Source organism: Dreissena polymorpha, chromosome 14 (genome assembly GCF_020536995.1).
Source record: "Dreissena polymorpha isolate Duluth1 chromosome 14, UMN_Dpol_1.0, whole genome shotgun sequence".
Lineage (NCBI taxonomy): Eukaryota > Metazoa > Mollusca > Bivalvia > Myida > Dreissenidae > Dreissena > Dreissena polymorpha.
In genome coordinates this window covers 66647522-66667389 of record NC_068368.1, presented here as the reverse complement: position 1 = coordinate 66667389, position 19868 = coordinate 66647522, and the positions used below count along the sequence as shown (strand labels likewise).

Sequence of the window (19868 nt, the reverse complement as noted above, 5' to 3'; positions counted from 1 at the left end):
CTCACTGAAACCAACAGATATAGGATATTTTTACTTTATTAATACTTGCTTTAAATTAATAGCAAGTTACCTCCTTTTGTTTGAGTGATATGAAATAGCCTAAGGGCAGATTTGCTTCATTGTCAATATCAGAGACATAACACTGCATGCATCTTATGCACTGCTAATCAAATAGATATATCTATAGATAAGTAAAATACTATGGTTACTACAATAGAAATAAAACTTAAGTAACAGATGTGATACACTGAGATAAAGATATTGCCTTAGTCCTTATGTATTTGAGGCCGTTTCCATAATTATTTATTTTATTTATCTTTATTTTTATTTCTTCAAGTTTTTTCTGTCTGTATATTCTTGAAAAAAAGTATTTATTATTTAGATGCATATTGTTACAGTCATTCTGGTGAAATAAAAATTAATGTTTTAAATGATGGCTGCTCAATTAAATAATTTGAGCAACCATTAATCTCATCAGTGTCATCTTACATGACAAATCCAATTAGTGGTTCATAAGTTGATTACACCTTTCTAATCTAATAAATATCTTGGTGGGTGTAATGTCCAGGCTTAGAGGGTGTAAAGACCAGGGGTGTAACGTCCAGGGGGTGTAATGACTGGACACCTATAGTCCGATAATCTGGGCCATATGGTCCCTAATCCCATGACATTGGGCGACATACGTAAGGTCGTTCATACATTTGCAAGGCCAACTGTCAAAAGTTTTGAATATCACCGTCCGAAATATCGTGCCACAGTAAAAATGACAATGTTAACAAAATTAATATGTAAACAAGTAATATTTGTTCACTTTGTCATTTGGCTGGACAGTCACTAATGGTGTTGCTATATCGCACGATAAATATGGTGTTTCTATCGCACGATGGTCTAATATGTCTAAGACGGATATACCTCGCATGCTAATACCTCATTTTACATAGCAATCATCTACGGGAAATATGCAGGTTACCTTGCATGCTAATACCTCATTTTACATAGCACTCATCTACGGGAAATACGCAAGTTACCTTGCATGCTAATACCTCATTTTACATAGCACTCATCTACGGTAAATATGCAGGTTACCTTGCATGCTAATACTTCATTTTACATAGCACTCATCTACGGGAAATATGCAGGTTACCTTGCATGCTAATACCTCATTTTACATAGCACTCATCTACGGGAAATACGCAGGTTACCTTGCATGTTAATACCTCATTTTACATAGCACTCATATACGGGAAATATGCAGGTTACCTTGCATGCTAATACCTCATTTTACATACCTTGCATGCTAATACCTCATTTTACATAGCACTCATCTACGGGAAATATGCAGGTTACCTTGCATGCTAATACCTCATTTTACATACCTTGCATGCTAATACCTCATTTTACATAGCACTCATCTATGGGAAATATGCAGGTTTCGTGTAAAATTGCCTGCCTTTCACAGCCATGACACCATTTCCTATATAGCATTACATCAGAGCTAACAGGTGCAAAGTATTGCAACACTATTTTGTTTAAGTATTTTTGTTTGTTCAAAGATTAGTAACTTCGAAAATATGATGACTGGATTTCTTTGATTGGATAGCATGAACACGGGTAATGAAAACAACATACTGTTTACTTGTGAAAGCAATTTATTTGTTCTTATCGAAGGAAAAATCATTCAATGATACATGTTACCATTTTAACGATTAACATATACTGTATGAATTGCATTGGTCATATATTGTGAAGATACAGATTTTCCATGGCAAAAACATCTTCTGTACCTTCTATATACAGTATCATGGAACTTGACACGCCGACAATTATTTGAAAGAGTTTAGTATTATACCGTAACATGCTGTAAATTCAACATGCATAAACATTAATTCATGGAAATGACAAAGACACAATATTGTAATTGTATACACATTAAATGTGAGAAACGCAACTAAGTTCTTTTTAAATTAAGAAATTCTTACAAATAAATTATCAGCTGTATTCAAGTCAATTTAGACGTTTGTTTTAAACATTTTGAAATTTATCAATAAATCTTACAATATACGTGAATGTATCAAAAGTTTTAAAGAGAACTTTGCATTGCCTACACAAGATTACTTAAAATTTGAAAATACGTTGGTCAAAAATATCAAACCAGGTTAAATCACCTTTCGCGAGTGTACAATTTTACAAAACAATAAAATTTTAACATACACTGAGGGCATAACATTAACCTGGACTCTTGACAACCTGCAAACCAATGTGGAGAGAATGATTTTGTGATACCATATTCTGTATTTACATAATTACACACACTATTTACAAACACATTCTTTAACATGACACTTAAAATGGGGCACACTTGTCAGTAATATCACTATGAGAGAGCAGGCTATGTATTTATGTATGTGCATTATAAAGAAGCCGCACTCTGGGAGAACCAGGCTTAATTCATGTGCTTACAATGTTGTTCAAGATAAGCCTGTGCAGTCAAGTGCTTATAATGTTGTTCCAGATTAGCCTGTGCAGTCCGCTGGAACACCTAAGGAAAGACATTTTCAACCATCATAGAATTCTTCCTTTCAATAAAGTTCCTTGTAAACAAAAATCCAGTCTAGTTGGACAGTGTTTCCGCTGATTAGCCTACGCAGACTGCACAAGCTTATCTGGGACAACACTTTATGCACATGCACTAAGCATGATATTCTCAAAGCGCCACTCATATGAGCATGTATGTGAAGTTTTGCAACATCTCTGTTAATGTAGGAATGCTGCTGATGGGTAACTAAGTTGTCTACAAGTGAAAAAGGAATATTTATTTACATATTTTATAGATTATTTTTGTTTGTATAATCATATGTTTCCCCATACATTCATTTAGAAAATGTGGGTATGTTATACCTTACGATTCACACTGAAAATATCAACATAAAGCTTGTTAATATGTAAATTCACATTCAAAATGTTTTAACATTGTAACATGAAATAAAATTTATGAAATTTGTTTCACAACAGACAAAATCCACTAATGCTACATAATTATACTAGATTTAATTAGAAATGCATATATAAGTAAACATGTTATGTTATTATATACATTTGCAATCTACTATTAAGCACTTAAAACTACATTTCCAACAACCATGTGAACAATGCTAAAGTGTATAAGAAAATATGTATAAAATAATCACCTAAACTATAATAATTCATAAATTTTGTACAATTATATTATCAAGAAACTAAAATGCTAAATTAAAACTTAATCTAAAACATTGCGATATAATGAGAAGTTATTGTTACAAAAATGTTGTAAGCAACAGTAAAGCATGTCTAACTAAATTAACACACACACAGCATGCCTAAACAATATAGCATAAAAATGGTAAAAAAGAAAAAATGAAGCAAATGTAATGATGACAAAGTTTTATCTTTTTAATATGTATATTAATAATTGATTTATTAAAACTGTACCTTTTCAGTTTTTTAGATTCATTAACATAACATGGAATCTTACTGTTCACTTTTCAATTCCACTTGATACTTGGTTTAAATAACGACTTCCTTTTAAAATTTAAGTAACAAAACTAGCCTGTTCTACAGGAATGTATGTAAGCTCACACTTTTAGCAAACAATCATTTTCCATACCATATATGGCAGGCAACCACAGTTGTTTTTCATGATTTAATCCTTTATCAAACACATTGGCTAAAATGGATCATTCTTATCACAACTTTTGCACTAAATAATTATAGATGGCCAAATTAACTTCAGACAAATGCTAGACTCTCTCAATAATTTGAACTTGTAAAATATGGTTCTTTAAAAAAGAAATCACAACAGCCAAAAGGCATACAACCGCATGAATAAATAAATAGTTTTCAAATTTTAATTTAAGTTATTCTTTTATTTGAATTGAAGGATATATAAATGGTTCTGTATCTACAAGTGAAACATGTAAACTAATAAGAGTAGATGGAAGAAAAATCCATGGCAATGTATATGGGGATTAATCTTGCTTAATTTCTGGATATGAGCCCAGCTCGATGAAAAGGCTGTTGAAAGCATGTGCATATAGTGTCATCCCAGATGAGCCTGTGCAGTGTGCACAGGCTTCTCAGGTACAACACTTTCTGCCTATACTGGATTTAAACCAAAAATATCATAAAAGTAGAATTGTCCCTGATTAGCCTGTGTGGACTGCACAGGCTAATCTGGGAGTGTGCACATGCATTTAATGACCTTTTCACAGAGCACAGCCCATATTCATATTTATGAAAAAAATACAGCAATATACATAGCATTCAGCTGAACAAATAAAACCTTGGGAAACATGATATGTTTTACAAACAACTAAACATGACGATAAAAGCAAAGAAAGTACAATATGTTTATCTAACAGTAAATGTTAAAGCTTACATGAGCACTTTAAAAGTGATTAGTATGAATACAATGATGACAAGTAGGTCAATGGTAATGATTATCTTGGTGAAAAACACTTACGAAACAGGCCAGGATTTAATGGTGATGATAATTATGGTGACATTTGCGAAAAGATTATAAGGTGAATGAATTAAAAGAAAAGTGACATTAAAAAACGAAAGGAATAATGTTAGTTTTAATGGAAAAAATCACTACCAAATTGCAAAAATACCAAAAAAATCAACCAATATTATAGCATGATAAGGAATGAAATAATTATTGCCTATTAAAAAAAAATAATGCCACAGTTGACATATCACTTTACAGATTTATGTAGTATGGGTATATGTATATACAATGTCCAATCTTCCAAATATACGCAGGTATTGATACATACAGGTATGTACAATGGACCTCCCCTCACATAAGTCAAGAAGTCAACAGGTTACATATCACACATATGAGTTAGTCTCTAGGAAAATTGGGCTAAATGCATATGAGTAAAGTATTTATCAGATCGTCCTGTGCAGTCAGCACAGGCTAATCAGGAATGGAACTTTCCACCAAGCCTGGGTCTTTGTTTAGAAAACACTTACTTTAAAAGAAAAACTCAATAAAAGTGGCAAGTGTCATCTCTGATAAGCCTGTGCAGTTAGCCTGTGCAAACTGCACAGTCTAATCTGGGATAGTACTTTGAGCATTCAAAGAAAGCCTGGTTTTTCCCAGAGACATGTTCATATATACGTCAGCTCACAACTCCCGAAGCAAATTAAACAACCAAAAGTACTTGTATAGGCAAACCATTGATAAAACAAAAATGCATAATAAACAATATATTACTGGATTATTTATAACAATTCAGTAATCTTCATTTATAGTTTACATAAATTTTACGTTTTGTGTTCCCTATAAAGACTTATAAAACAGCAAACTATAGATCTTACTCTTAGTTCACAATATTAAAATAATGAGCTAAAAAAGCCAATAAGTTACATGTAAACATGTGTAAAGAGTACAAATAAACATAAGTGAATATCATTTTTTATGAAATTCCTAGAAGACCATTGTAACCTGGTCATTGCACAGTACATAAGATTATGCCAATGTGAACCAATGAAAACGATGATACGATCTATTGTATATGCTGGTTTAATTTATAAATAATATAAAATGGTAAATAGAATAATGAATCAGTTGTAATTGAAGCAACACTATTACTGTAAGTATTAGTAAAATTAATATATAATCAGCGATAAATGCATGTTTGCTGCGCATCTCTGAAATGAGCTTTCCTTATAAAACTTTAAGAAATGTACAAGAGGAAGTTTATTTAGACATAAAGGACTCGACATTATCTCATTGTGACAATACACAGATTAGAGTACATTAAAAGCTTACACTTTCATAATCAACCCATACTATGTTGTGATATTTTATATCATATATATGACAAGTAAATAATTTATTTTTACATAGAATTTAAATAATTGATTGTATGTTAATTTACACTACAGTTCTATGTTTAAGGGTCACATCTGCATAAAAAAGCTAAATGATCTTAAAACTGTACAAAAAGTGAAAATAGTCATTCATTCACACTCTAGAATAAAAAACTTGAAATTGTGACGGCATGGCACAATCCAAAGATTCAAGTAAAACGTACAATAAACAAGACAGCTTGTCATGCTATAATGCACTTTATTGGTCCATACGCTTGCATAAAATACCAGCAAAATGAGAATTAAATAACATTTATTTGAACTAAATCCACTACACCGTTGCCTCCTTTGATTCATTTCCATACTTGCTCTTTCTATCACCATAGAGTCCTATAAATGAACCGTCCTCGTTAAATTTACTGACGTCAAAATCTCCACCATACTCTTCGGTAATATCTTCATCAGAATCGTACGGTTTCACACTTTCAGACAGAGAGAGCTTCTCCGTGTCAGGTGCATCATTGTAATCGTCATCACCTCTGCAACAGAAAAATGCCACACATTAAGTCATATTTGGCCCCTTTTGTTTTTTAGCCGAATTCTTTAAACCCAAAAGGCTTAATTCACGTGCAATGTGCATCAAGTATCAAGTTCCCAGATTAGCCTGTGCAGGCCCCACACAGACCAATGAAGCACAACACTTTCTGCATTTCAGGAATCTTTTGATTAAAGAAAGGATCTGTTAAACAAAAATCCAGCGTTGGTCATCACTGATAATCTTGTGACACATCGTGGACTGCGCAGGCTAATCTGGAGTGGTACTCGACGCACATGCATTAATCCATTTATGCCTAGTGGACTCTCCCATCCTTCTAAATTGGATCAATTTATTTCCAAAATTAGGGATGTCTAGTATTATTTCTTTCTATATTTAGAATATTTCTTACAGAAATTCCTTTCAGCAAACAGTGCAGACCCAGATGAGACACCCCTTCATGCGGCGTCTCATCTGGGTCTTCGCTGTTTGCCAAGGCCTTTTTTCTAGACGCTAGGAATAAATGTGTTAAGCCTTATTTCCACCAAGAGCGGCTAAATTTGGAGCTTTGATGCTAAGAAAATTGTATACAACAATGTAAAAGCCTGTACTGTAGAGCTCTGAAGACTTAAAATTGCACTGAAGCAAGACAGTAATAAGAGTCTGTCAGGTTGCTACAACTATGTTGACAAACAAAAAATAAAACAGGTCTACTTATATTGAATGGTTTAATAACCCAAGCATAAGTAGCATGTTAGCTCTCTGTATATTTTTTAAAGTAATAGCTTTATTTCAGATTTATAAAATAATCAGCAGATACAAATGTTGTCATGAACTATTTTTAGGCACTATTATTGTAGGAAAATTTAAAATATTGCATTCATGATACAGTGGACATTGTTTTGAAGCAACTTACATTCTTCCCACATCATTGAAGCCATCATTCTTTAGTTCTTCAACTGGGTTGTTACCAGCTTGCTTTTCTTTCTTGTCCACTGTAAACAATAATAACACATATAAGATGCGTTCTGGGAAAACGGGACTTAATGCATGTGCTAAAAGTGTTATCAAAGATAAGCCTGTGCTGTCCACATAGGCTTATCAGGGAGAACACTTTCCATTTTATGGTATTGTTTATTAAAAGAATGTCTCTTTTTTTAAATAAAAAATTTAGTCTTAGCCAAAAGGTTGAGCCCTGATAAGCTTGTGCAGACTGCGCAGGCTCATCTGGAAAAAAACTTTAACCCTTTGCATGCTGGGAAAATTGTCATCTGCTAAAATGTCGTCTGCTGAATTTCTAAAATTAGCATTTTCTTCGATTTTTTTTTCAAAGAATACTATCAGAATAGCAAACAGTTTGGATCCTGATGAGACGCCACGTTCTGTGGCGTCTCATCTGGATCCAAACTTTTTGCACAGGCCTTCAAAATTCGGTTCCCGCACTGAAAGAGTTAAGCCTGATTTTTCTAGGGCAAGGCTCATATAAATTAACGATGTATGGATTTCTCGTGTTTTATATAATCCATGATCATTACCATAACCTGACATAGAATAATTGTGTACGAATGTCAGCAACTCAAAACAGGCTTATGAAATGCACAGAAAAATTCATCCAACAGCAGATACTATCTTTCTTTGAAATTAAATCCTTTCCCACTTAGAAGCAAAGTGAAAATGGCTATTTGCACACAGCATAAAACCAGAAAAGCCTGCGAGTAACTCGCAGTCTGTTCAGGTTTTATGCTGTTTGCTTCTCATCAGTATCTAAGGGTTGGAAATGAAGCCTTTAAAACTTGAATCTAGTAAGAGGTCTTAATTAAATACAACTTTCAATGAAACTACATATGCCTAAAAATACGTATCTAAGTGGTAAAGGGGTTACAAAAGTTTCTGACAACTCTTATCACATTTAAAACAATATACTTACATAGATAGGTGCCACCTCTGTTCCTGTACATGTAACACACTATGAGAGCTATTACTATAAACAGGATAAGAATAGCCAAGATGAGAGCTATAAACCACAGGTTGAAGCTGGCCGTTGTTACCACTGGCTTCACAACTGAAACAGAAATTAAATGTGTCTTGTTCTGAGAAAACTGGGCTTAATTCATGTGCCTAAAGTGTCGTCCCAGATTAGCCTGTGCAGTCCGCACAGGCTAATCAGGGACGACACTTTCGGCTTTAATGGTATTTTTAGTTTCAAGGAAGTCCCTCCGTACCGAAAATCAAGTTTAGGCGAAAAGTGTCGTCCCTGATTAGCCTGTGCAGACTGCACAGGCTAATCTGGGACTACACTTTAAGCACATGTATTATGCCCAGTTTTATCAAAAATGAGCCTTGCTCTGGAAAAAGGGGGCTTACATGCACAGTCTGCACAGGCTATTCGGGGACGACACTTTCTGCCTATACTGGATTTTGTAAAGAAGAGACCAAATTAAAATGCAAAATTCCATAAAAGCAGATAATGTATTCTATGTAGAGAGTGTCTTCCCTCACTAGCCTGTGTGAATTGTACAGGCTAATATGGGACAATACTTTACACGCATGTACTAAGCCCTGTTTTTGCAGAGCACGGTTCAAATGTTCATATAAATACAAGTTTTCCAGCATTAACTTGGTAAATTTCTTCTACAGCGTTGTCACAAAAGTGACATATATCCAAGCAAAGCTTTGTGATTTATATTCAAGGGAAAATAACTCAGGAATGTATGGAATAATTGGCTTGAGAAATGTGGAAGTAAAAACCCTTTACAAAATAATCACATTTTATCCACATTAAACAACCAACTGAAAATGAGACTACAAAATACCACTTCCGTTATACTTTGTTTGTAATGGTGTAACTCGCACTGGTGTACTCGACTGGTCAATATTTCCAGTTAAGAATAAAATTTCAAGATATAGAAATTACATTTGTGAGACTAGAACCAATCTTCATAACAAGCAGGTAAGGCAACTCACTTGGTGGCTCTACTTTCTCTCCAGTGACGGTGAAATTGCGCTCCACAGAGTCATATTTATGTGCCACAACAACCTGGAATAGTCTGTCTGTAGTCAGTACGTTGTACAGGTCATACTGGGTCTTGTCAGATGCCTCGCGATCTACTTTCGGTATCGTGATGGTCAGATTCTTGCCAGATAGAGATACAGAGAAATAGTCCCTGTACATGTCTGTTGGCGGAAGCTGCTCTCGTACTGTAAATAAATATTGTTGAGAATGTCTTACAACACAGAAATTGAGAATAGCAAACAACTCACAGGCCCATATAATAATATAAAGTTTAAAATGAACAAGATGTGTTTGTGTCCCCCATATATTTGACCTTTAACCTTGAAGGATGACCTTGACCTTTCACCACTCAAAATGTGCAGCTCCATGAGATACACATGCATGCCAAATATCAATTTGCTATCTTCAATATTGCAAAAGTTATGGTCAATGTTAAAGTTTGACGCAAACCAACAAACAAACCAACAGACAGGGTAAAAACAATATGTACCCCAGTATAATCTGGGGGACATAAAAATGCAATTTTGCTGTTTGTATCTAGAACCCTTTTCCACTCAATACAGACTTTGTTTTGTTTTTAGTCGCTTAGAAAATTTAATTAAATTTAAGACAGTTCTTAATGGATTACATTTTTAAAGGCTTTATTTCCAACCCTAGGATACTAATGAGCAGCAAACAGCTTAAATATTCAACAGACTGCCAGTTTCTTAGAGGCTGTTCTGGTTTTATGCTAATTCATTAAGCCATTTTCACTTTACTCCTGAGTAAAAAATGATTAAAAATGTAAACACTTTGATAAAATTCCACAACATTTTATGAAAGATGCATGACCTAATTTCTAACTTAGTTTTTAACCAATTTATTTAGTTTAAACCAATTAATTTTAGCTTGATTGCATAGAAAGCCAAAGGCTTATTTGAAACACTCTGGAGTCTGTTTCCTAGACTATAACTTGTACTTGGTGTCTATGGGGGAGATGTAAAGAACGCTCCCACAGTGGGGATCGAACCCGTGATAACGCCTGAGCAATTTCAATGTTAAACTTGTAACTGGGTTACATGAAAACAGATGCTTTACAAGTAATGAAGTTGTTAATGGCAAATGCCCATGGAAAGCAAGCCTCCTTCATAAAAATACAAATTTGCAGCTGAATGTCTGTTGACTATTTCAAGTGCAAGAAAAACCTGGTTATAAAGCCTATCAGAAGTTGAGTTTTGGTCGTGGTTCATATTAGAACACAATGCATAGCAATGCATTTCACAAAAAATTATGATTTTGTTTGCTTGTGAAATGAAGTTGCAAATGAGAAACTTTTACATTTTTAACCTTCATTAATTTTAAGTTCAACAATTATTTATACAAAATTTTGACAAAAAAACACAACTGTAATCATGGTTCTGATGTTGTGAGGTTCCTTTAACAGGTTTTTTATGGCGTTGGAACAGACCCATTCCCTAAGCAAAGTCGTAAAAGAAAAATCCCAATTTGAAAAAACAACAACAAGAGCTGTGTTTGTGAAACAGAATGCGCCCTACTGCGCCGCTTTGAAGCCATATATTTGACCTTTGACCTTGAAGGATGACCTTGACCTTTGACCACTCAAAATGTGCAGCTCCAAGAGATACACATGAATGCCAAATATCAAGTTGCTATCTTCAATATTGCAAAAGTAATGACCAACCTTAAAGTTTTGGGACACACACATACAATGACAGACAGAAAGAAAGACAGGCCTAAAACAATATACCCAGATCAATCGATTCGGGGGCATAAAAATCCAATTATGAAATTATTATTTTTAGTTTTTTTAAATAGGGGTCTTATGATTATCATATATCAATTTTATTTCAATTACATTGTAACAAAGTTTATAACCAAATTTTATGATTTTGTTCTTTTAATTTTATTATTGTTTTTCCCATATCAGAGTACTTTTTGGACAATATATATTTCCAATCCTTAAAATTGCATTTTTCAGGAAAATGGGCAGAAAATATGCCTGTTTTATACCCAAGGGTATCGCCCCCTACCAATGATCTCCTGTCCCTCGTTGGGCCCACTCTCTACGACCTTGGGCCGGTACCAGTACCATTTGAAGGCCATCTGGTTCATCCAATCAACGTCTGTTGTGGCGTCCACTCCTACATTGATCACACTGTCAGGCTGCGTGTAGTACGTGTCATTGGGAGGTATTGTCAGCTTAATTTTATCTACAAGGACAAAAATACAACTTGTTTGAAATTATTTTCTCTTCATTTTGCCAAAGTATTATACATATGGTAGAAAATAGATATGGGCCGTGCTCTGTGAATAGGGGGTTTAATGCATGTGCGTAAAGTGTTGTCCCAGATTAGCTTGTACAGTCCAAACAGTCTTATCAGGTATATCACTTTCTGCTTATATGGTATTTTTCATTTACAGAAAGTCTTTTCTAAGCAAAAAATCCAGTTTAGGCAGAGAGTCTCGTCCCTGATTAGCCTGTGCAAACTGCAATAGCTAATCTGGGACGACATTTTACACACATGAATTAAACCCCCTTTTCAAAGAGCATGACTCATATATCTACATAATAGGCACTATCACAAGCTGGAGAATGAGTTGTAAACTGTAAACGGTTCTCATCTTTTTAAACCCAAATTATTTTTCAGAATTTCTTAATATGATACAATTTTAAAGGCTTCGTTTGTAACCCTATGATACCGATGAACAGCAAACAGCATAAAACCTGAACAGAGTGCAAGCTACGCGAACTTAATCTGTTACTCATACACATAGGCTCACACAACAAAACTTGAAAAGGTCTATAAAAAAACTTCAGAAACAGAATGCTAGAGGGACAGTGCAACTGCTGTATGCCCCCTACATGTTGGGACATAACAACACAAGTTATACTGTCTTGTTATGTATAAAAGTTATGATTTCGCATTGGTTTACATTAAATCAAATTTGGTCTGTTCCCTGTTATTTGCAAATCTTTAAAAATGCATGTTTTTTGTGTGTGCATATCTCTGTGTTCCATGCTTGCGGATTAGCCTGTAGAGTCCACACAGGCTTATCAGGGATGACACTTTCTATAAAAATTAGTGTCGTCCCTGATTAGCCTGTGCGGACTGAACAGGCCAATCTGGGACAACACTTCATGCTCATACTTTAAGCTACGTTTTCACCAATAGGATATTAAAACACAATTTACATGTATATTTTACAACTCTCCATGCCCTTCAAGTAAACATCAGAAAAACGGTGGGTTAAAAACCACAATCTACACTTACCAATAGGAGTTAGGCATCCGTCGCCAAAGAGCACGCCATACTCATTCTGTACCAGGCACTGGAAACACGTGATATTCTCCATCTTCACCTTGGGAAGGGTCAACTCTGTACGCTCACTGTTCAACCGGAATTGCCCGCGCTCTATCACTGCTCCGCCAGCTGCATGGGAATAATGAGAGAAATACTGGTAAGTAATCATGAAAATTTGTAATGCAACAAAGGGTGTTTTCTTTCTTGTTTTAAGAAATGACCAAACTTTAAAAGACAACAAAGTCTTTCTTCTAATTAGGTTGTTTCTTGATAATAAAACTTTGTTGATAAGATAACCTTTAAACATACAATAAATAGTTTGCAAATAGCAAAATAAACTATGAAATCTAATTATACACATTCAGGGCTACAATAAAACATTTAAGAAAAGATGTTTTTGTGAAACAATATGCCCCCCCATATATTTGACCTTGAAGGATGACCTTGACCATTCACCACTCAAAACGTGCAGCTTCATGAGATACACATGCATACCAAATATCATGTTGCTATCTTCAATATTGCAAAAGTTATGGCCAATGTTAAAAGTTTGACGCAAACAAACAAACCAACAAGCCAACAGACAGGGCAAAAACAGTATGTCCCTCAGTATAGACTGAGGGACATAAAAATACAACTTTGGTTTAATATATCATTTGGACCAAAATGTGCATGGCTGGTCACACATGTAAGAAGATTGCTCTGGGAAAACGGGGCTTAATGCATGCGTGTAAAGTGTTGTCTCAGATTAGCCTGTGCAGTTCACACAGGCCAATCACGGACGACAATATGTTCCAAAACTTAATTTTTGTTTTAAAGTGAACTTCTTTAAACGAAAAATTCCATAAAGGCGTAATGTTGTTCCTGATTAGCCAGTGCAGGCTGCGTAGGCTATTCTGGGACGACACTTTCTGCACATGCATTAAGCCTGGTTTTCCCTGTACACGGCTCATATGATGAACCAGCAAATTCTTTCAATTGATATCCCCCGCAAAATAAATTGTGTTTATGGATGGTGCTAATCTGTATATATGCAGTATAATAACTCAAAATATTTCAGTGTAAGGTAATTGTTTTTATGCATGGCAAAGTCTCCTCATTTATATCTATACACCAATGAAGTTTCATGTTGAAATCTTGTATTGTATCTGAGATAGCACCCTGAAAAGTTCCATCATACAAAAACAACAAAGGGCAATAACTCTTATTTTAAAAAGTGAAAGGTTATAGTTCTTAAGCATGGCACTTCTGCTCATTAATATCAAAACACCAAGGAAGCTGCATGTTGAAGTCTTGAATGGTATCTGAGATATAGCTCTGAAAAGTTACATCACATAAAAAACAAAGGCTATCACTCTTAATAAAGAAAGTGAAGGGTTATGGTTCTTGTTAATGTCACTTCTCCATATTGATATATATATACACCTATGAAGTTTTATTTTGATAAATTAAATAGTTTCTGAGATATAGCCCTTAAAAGGTTTGTGACAGACGAAGAGACGGACTGACGGAAAAACCCAATTCTATATCGGAAGACATATCCACTTACCACATCCCAACTCATCCGAGCCATCCCCACAGTTGTTTTTGCCGTTGCAGACTTGGTTACCCTGCAGACATGACTTGTTGTTGTCGCACCCGAATCCAGGGAATGTACATGTTGGCATGACCATTGGACACTCACTGGCCACAGAGATACAATGACCCTTGCAAGGTTTAGTACCCTCACCACATGTGATTGTTACTGGAAAACCAAAACGTGCACATATACAGTGTCCGAAAAATTTCTTTTTTCAGGTAAAATAAAATGTTTGGTAGCCCATAAAATTTACCTACAAAATTATAAAAGGCAAGTTTTCATCTTTATTTTATTTCTTTATTCACATATACATAATATGTATACATACATATACATAATACAGCAAGAAGTCTGATGTACACAGTTAATATCATAAATTAATGTTACAATACATGCACTGTTAACTTAAACAAAAATTCCTGTCCGCTGTGTTAACTTTTCCTGATGGATGACATTTTTGGGGGGGGGGGGGGTGGGGATGGGGGGTGGGGGAAGAAAAAAAACAAGACTATTGCCAAGCAATAAAAGTCCCCTACCGGCTCCACCATTGTCAGAAATTCCACCAATGTCAGAATAGTTTTTTATTTGTTGCCATAGCAACCAGATTTTTTGACGTAGGAACAAAATAAAATTATGTGTATAATTTCCATATTGCCATCTATCCGTGTTCCAAGATTCATGAAAAAATATTAAAAACTTTTTAAGTTATAGCAGGATCCAGAAAACCACCATTTGCAGCAGTATTTCTAGTCTATTTGTTGCCATAGCAACCAGAATTTTTGACGTAGGAACAAAATGAAATGACGTGCATAATGTCCATATTGCCATCTATCCATGTTTGAAGTTTCATGAAAAAATATTAAGAACTTTTAAAGTTATCGCAGGATCCAGAAAAGTGTGACTGAATGACAGACAGACAGACAGAGCGCAAACCATAAGTCCCCTCCAGTAAAACCGGTAGGGGACAACAAACCAGCTGACTGATTTCAACTTACGTCAACAAAAAACATTTTGCAAGTTGTCTTTGCATCAAAACCTTCGCGAAACCCAAAATATTCCCATACTTTTGATTTAAATTTTGACGGTGCGTCTTTCAGCGTGGTTTAAGAAGCCATTTTACCGGCTGTTGTAATGCTTAGCATGTTATTCATTCATTCGTTCATTAGATGCCATATTGGCTACTGACCAATCAAGAGACGTATTACAAATGACAAGAAAGTTTAGACGGCGGATTTGTAAAGTAAGGTTTAAAATGCGGATCAGTGAATCAAATCAAAATTGGCCGTATTGGTATCGAAATCAAATCGGCAGCGTTGAACCGGTTTTTCGATGCATCGAACCGAATCGTTACAGCTGTAGTGTAGACTGCACATGCTAATGTGGGATGGCAATTAACACACATGCATTAAGCCCAGTTTTCCAAAACAGCAGCTCAAAACAAGTTCAAGATACATACCCCCACAATTCTGTTCGTCCCGTTGGTTAGGGCAGTCCGGATTGGAATCACACACCTGCTTGTCCGGGATACAGTAGGAAAAGCCGTCCCCACTAGCTCCGCAGTCAAAGTGGTTGGGAAAGCATCCTGTGACATAATATGCAGTTAAAGAGCAATGAATATTGTATAGTCTGAGCACTCCTACATAAGAAACAATGCATTCATGCATAGCTTGTAAAAAAGGCAATGTTGTGCAAATAAGAATGGAAATAATTGATGATACAAGTTTGGAAACACTTGCATTATCTGTCATACAAAAACTCCAACAATTAACTCAGGGTTTTTACTATGCATACACAGGTAATCACCACTCCGTGCAAACCAACTTGATTAGAATTCTAAACCTTTATTCAAATACATGTAGTTATTTATGATAAGAGTGATTATAATTGTATTCTTGTTCTAAAGGTCTTCTTTTTTAAATTCCTAATTACTTAAGTTTATTTTTTTACATTTCTTGGCAGAAAAACAACCAAATCCACTAATTGAATTCGCCAAAATACATAGCATTTTTTACTAGAGCTTTTTCACACTACTAGTAACTAAAAATGCTTTATTTCCGCTGGCAAATCAGCTATGCCAATGGGTTACGAAAATGTGGATCACTTAATGAGCATATAAAATGAGTATTGAATATCTTAACTTCATGGTGATGACATAGTTAAGTATTTCAATCCAATCGCTTGATAAGTGAAGAAGCAGTGACCTAGTTTTTGACCCCACATGACAGATATTCAAATCTTTAAATGGGACAAATTTTCTGATCATGTTTCACGAAGACTGGGCAATTAATGTGGCCTTCAAGGTGCATTCAAAAGAGAAAACTGGCTAAAATTGTGGACAAAATGCAGGACATCACTTCACTCACTGGCAATTTTAAGCCCATTTGAGAAAAGCGCCAGTACTGCCCCAATGTAAACTACAGCTTTGTCACAGACGTGACCTATACCCCCACATGCCGCATTGACACAGAATATTGTGCATGTTGTCTTCACAAAAAACAGCTGACATCATGCTCAATGTTTAAAACACACTTAATGAACCCATGACCTAGTTTTTGACCCGGCATGGCCCATGTTCGAACTTGACCTACACATAATCTAGATACAACTTCTGACCAAGTGTGGTGAAGATCAGATGAAAACTACTTGAATTAGAGAGCGGACACCATGCTGAATGTGTAAAACATACTAAGTGACCCCGTGACCTAGTTATTCATCTGGCATGGCCCATGTTTGAGCATGGCCTTAAGATCATCTACATGTAGATAAAACTTCAGACCACGTTTGGTGAAGATCGGATGATAACTACTTGAATTAGAGAGCGGACACCATGCTGAATATTAATAAACGCACAAAGTGACCCCTGACCTAGTTTTTGATCTGGCATGGCCCATGTTCAAACTTGGCATAGAGATCATCTAAATAAAACTTCTAACAAAGTTTGGTGAAGATATTGGATGAAAACTACTTGAATTAGAGAGTGGACAACATGCTGAATGTTTAAAACGCACTAAGTGACCCTGTGACTTAGTTTTTTACCCGGAATGACCCATATTCAAACATGACCTAGACATCATCTAGATACAACTTCTCACCAAGTTTGGTGAAGATCAGATCGAAACTACTTGAATTAGAGAGCGGACACCATGCTCAATGTTTAAAACGCACTAAGTGACCTCTTGACCTAGTTTTTGACCTGCCATGACCCATGTTCGAACTTGGCCTAAACATCATCTAGATACAACTTCTGACCAAGTTCGATGAAGCTCAGATGAAAAGTACTTGAATTAGAGAGCAGACAACATGCTGAATGTTTAAAACGCACGAAGTGACCCAGTGATCTAGTTTTTGAACTGGCATGACCCATATTTAAACTTGACATAGACATCATCTAGATACAACATCTGACCAAGTTTGGTTAAGATCAGATAAAAACAACCTGAATTAGAAACGGACACATGATACGGACCGACAGACAGACCGACAGACAGACAAGTTCACTCCTATATACCACCCTAAACTTCGTTTGTGGGGGTATAAAAAATAGCACAAAAAACACTGCAATTGGGAAATTTTGCGTTGGGAAATCTTCAGATTGGTAAAAATAGGTCTTTTTAATTACTAGGTACTTAACTGCACAAACCCATTTCAATATTGTGCTCACCTATCAGTGGCTTGCTGTTGACCATCCACACTGGGGGCTTCATGTAGGACTTGTGTGAGGTGGCCCCGCAGTGGAACACTGCGTCCTGACCCACGGGGACTGACGTCAGGGCAGGGGCTTTGTTTCTGATGAAATCTGGGGGCGCTGAAAGGAGTACATAAACATTATAGAGGGACACAACATGAGCCGCAATCTTGGGAATCTTGGGTTAATTCATGTGTTTAAAGTGTTGTACATTTGCCTGTGTAGTCCATACACGCTAATTAGGGACGACACTTTCTGCTTCTATGGTATTTTTTGTTTACAGGAAATCTCTTTTTAGCGAAACTGAAGTTAAGGCCCAAACTGTCTTTCCTGATTAGCCTGTGCAAAAACTGTGCTTTATTCATGTGTTTAAAGTGTGTTGTACATTTGCCTGTGTAGTTCACACACGCTAATTAGGGACGACGCTTTCCGCTTCTATGGTATTTTTTGTTTAAAGAAAATCTCTTTTAGCAAAACTCAAGTTTATGCCCAAATTGTTTTCCCTGATTAGCCTGTGCAAAAACTGGACTTTATTCATGTGTTTAAAGTGTGTTGTACATAAGCCTGTGTATTGAACACATGCTTATTAGAGAAGACACTTTCCGTTTCTAGTATTTTTTGTTAAAAGGAGATCTCTTTAAAGGTAAACACAAGTTTAGGTTAAAAGTGTCTTCCCTGATTAGCCTGTGCAAACTGCAGGCATATTTTGTTTTGAATTATATTTAAGAAAATCACATATCTTAATATGTTCTATTTATAACCATGAACATGAATTTTGATTTGCAAACATTGCACCTTTTTTTGACAAGTAAGCTGCACTGTTGAGCCCTTTACATTTTTATTGCAAACTATTTTGTTAGCAAACTTCTGGCATAATAACAAAAACATGTACTAAAGATTTTCAAGCTGCCTTTCTTACTCACTTGCTGCAACTGACTCAGTCTTGTCTAATAAACATTCTTACTGATATGTAGCATTCATTCTTACCTGTGATTTTCAACTTTACCTATTCCCACACTGGTTTCAAACTGACCAAGTCTTTACACCAACACATACTTGTATGAAATCTACATTATTTCTAGTGCTTTCTATACATGTATTACCATCCAACTCCTGCAATTTATTCAGAATTGCCTCAAAAATATACTAATATTTCACCAACATTCTTAATTTTTTATTTTACCTTTCTACTCACAGGCTGCATCTGACAAAGTCCTGCCTCAAACACATACTGGTATGTAACCTGCATTCTTACCTGTAATTTTCAAGTTGACCTTTACCCTCACTGTCTACAAATACCCAGTCTGGTCTTACACACATACTTGTATGTAACCCACATTTTTACCTGTAATTTTCAAGTTGACCTTTACACTCACTGTCTACAAATACTCAGTTTGGTCTAACACACATACTTGTATGTAACCCGCATTATTACCTGTAATTTTCAAGTTGACAGGGGTGTCAATTGTCCCAAGTTTGAAATCCGGAAAATTAAGCCCAGAGTCTGAGTCTGTAGGATAAAGGGAATAGAGGGCTGAACCCCCCGAGCCCTAGCTTATTGTTCTTTTTTTTATAGTCTTTCTAGGTGCAATATCTGGTAAGTACAATTCAAAATATTATAAACCAAACCATCGGTAACACAACATGTGTATTCGTCATTCTAAAAAATGTTATAAAGAACGTCCAAAATAAATTAATATTGACAAACCATACTGTATCCGAAAACATGTTGCGATACATCATTTGCATATGAAAAATAAAATATGCAAATCGTTTGACTGCAGAAAATTAAAACTAGTAACCAGTAACCTAGCAAATACACAGTCAAAACACAATATGGATAACGTATTGTTTTAAAATATGATATTGCAGTGCTATACTTTGTCAGTTACTGCTTA

General features: G+C 35.4%; 1 protein-coding gene across 11 annotated transcripts in view; it reads right to left on the bottom strand.

Annotated features, from left to right (window-relative positions):
* Positions 1-19868, bottom strand: part of LOC127858464 (neurofascin-like) — a 254106-nt gene that overhangs the window by 173386 nt on the left and 60852 nt on the right. For 8 of the 11 annotated variants that reach the window (XM_052395649.1, XM_052395651.1, XM_052395650.1 and 5 more), the window contains exons 11-19: positions 17947-18090; positions 15742-15867; positions 14256-14450; positions 12677-12835; positions 11435-11614; positions 9356-9589; positions 8319-8453; positions 7308-7386; positions 4319-6395 (exon numbers count right to left, since the gene is read on the bottom strand). In XM_052395649.1, the coding sequence (XP_052251609.1) occupies positions 6188-6395; positions 7308-7386; positions 8319-8453; positions 9356-9589; positions 11435-11614; positions 12677-12835; positions 14256-14450; positions 15742-15867; positions 17947-18090 (1460 nt within the window). In that variant the 3' untranslated portion in view covers positions 4319-6187. Of the gene's footprint in view, positions 1-2247; positions 6396-7307; positions 7387-8318; positions 8454-9355; positions 9590-11434; positions 11615-12676; positions 12836-14255; positions 14451-15741; positions 15868-17946; positions 18091-19868 lie in introns of all 11 variants that reach the window. The other 3 variants (XM_052395653.1, XM_052395652.1, XM_052395646.1) reach the window with 2 other exon arrangements.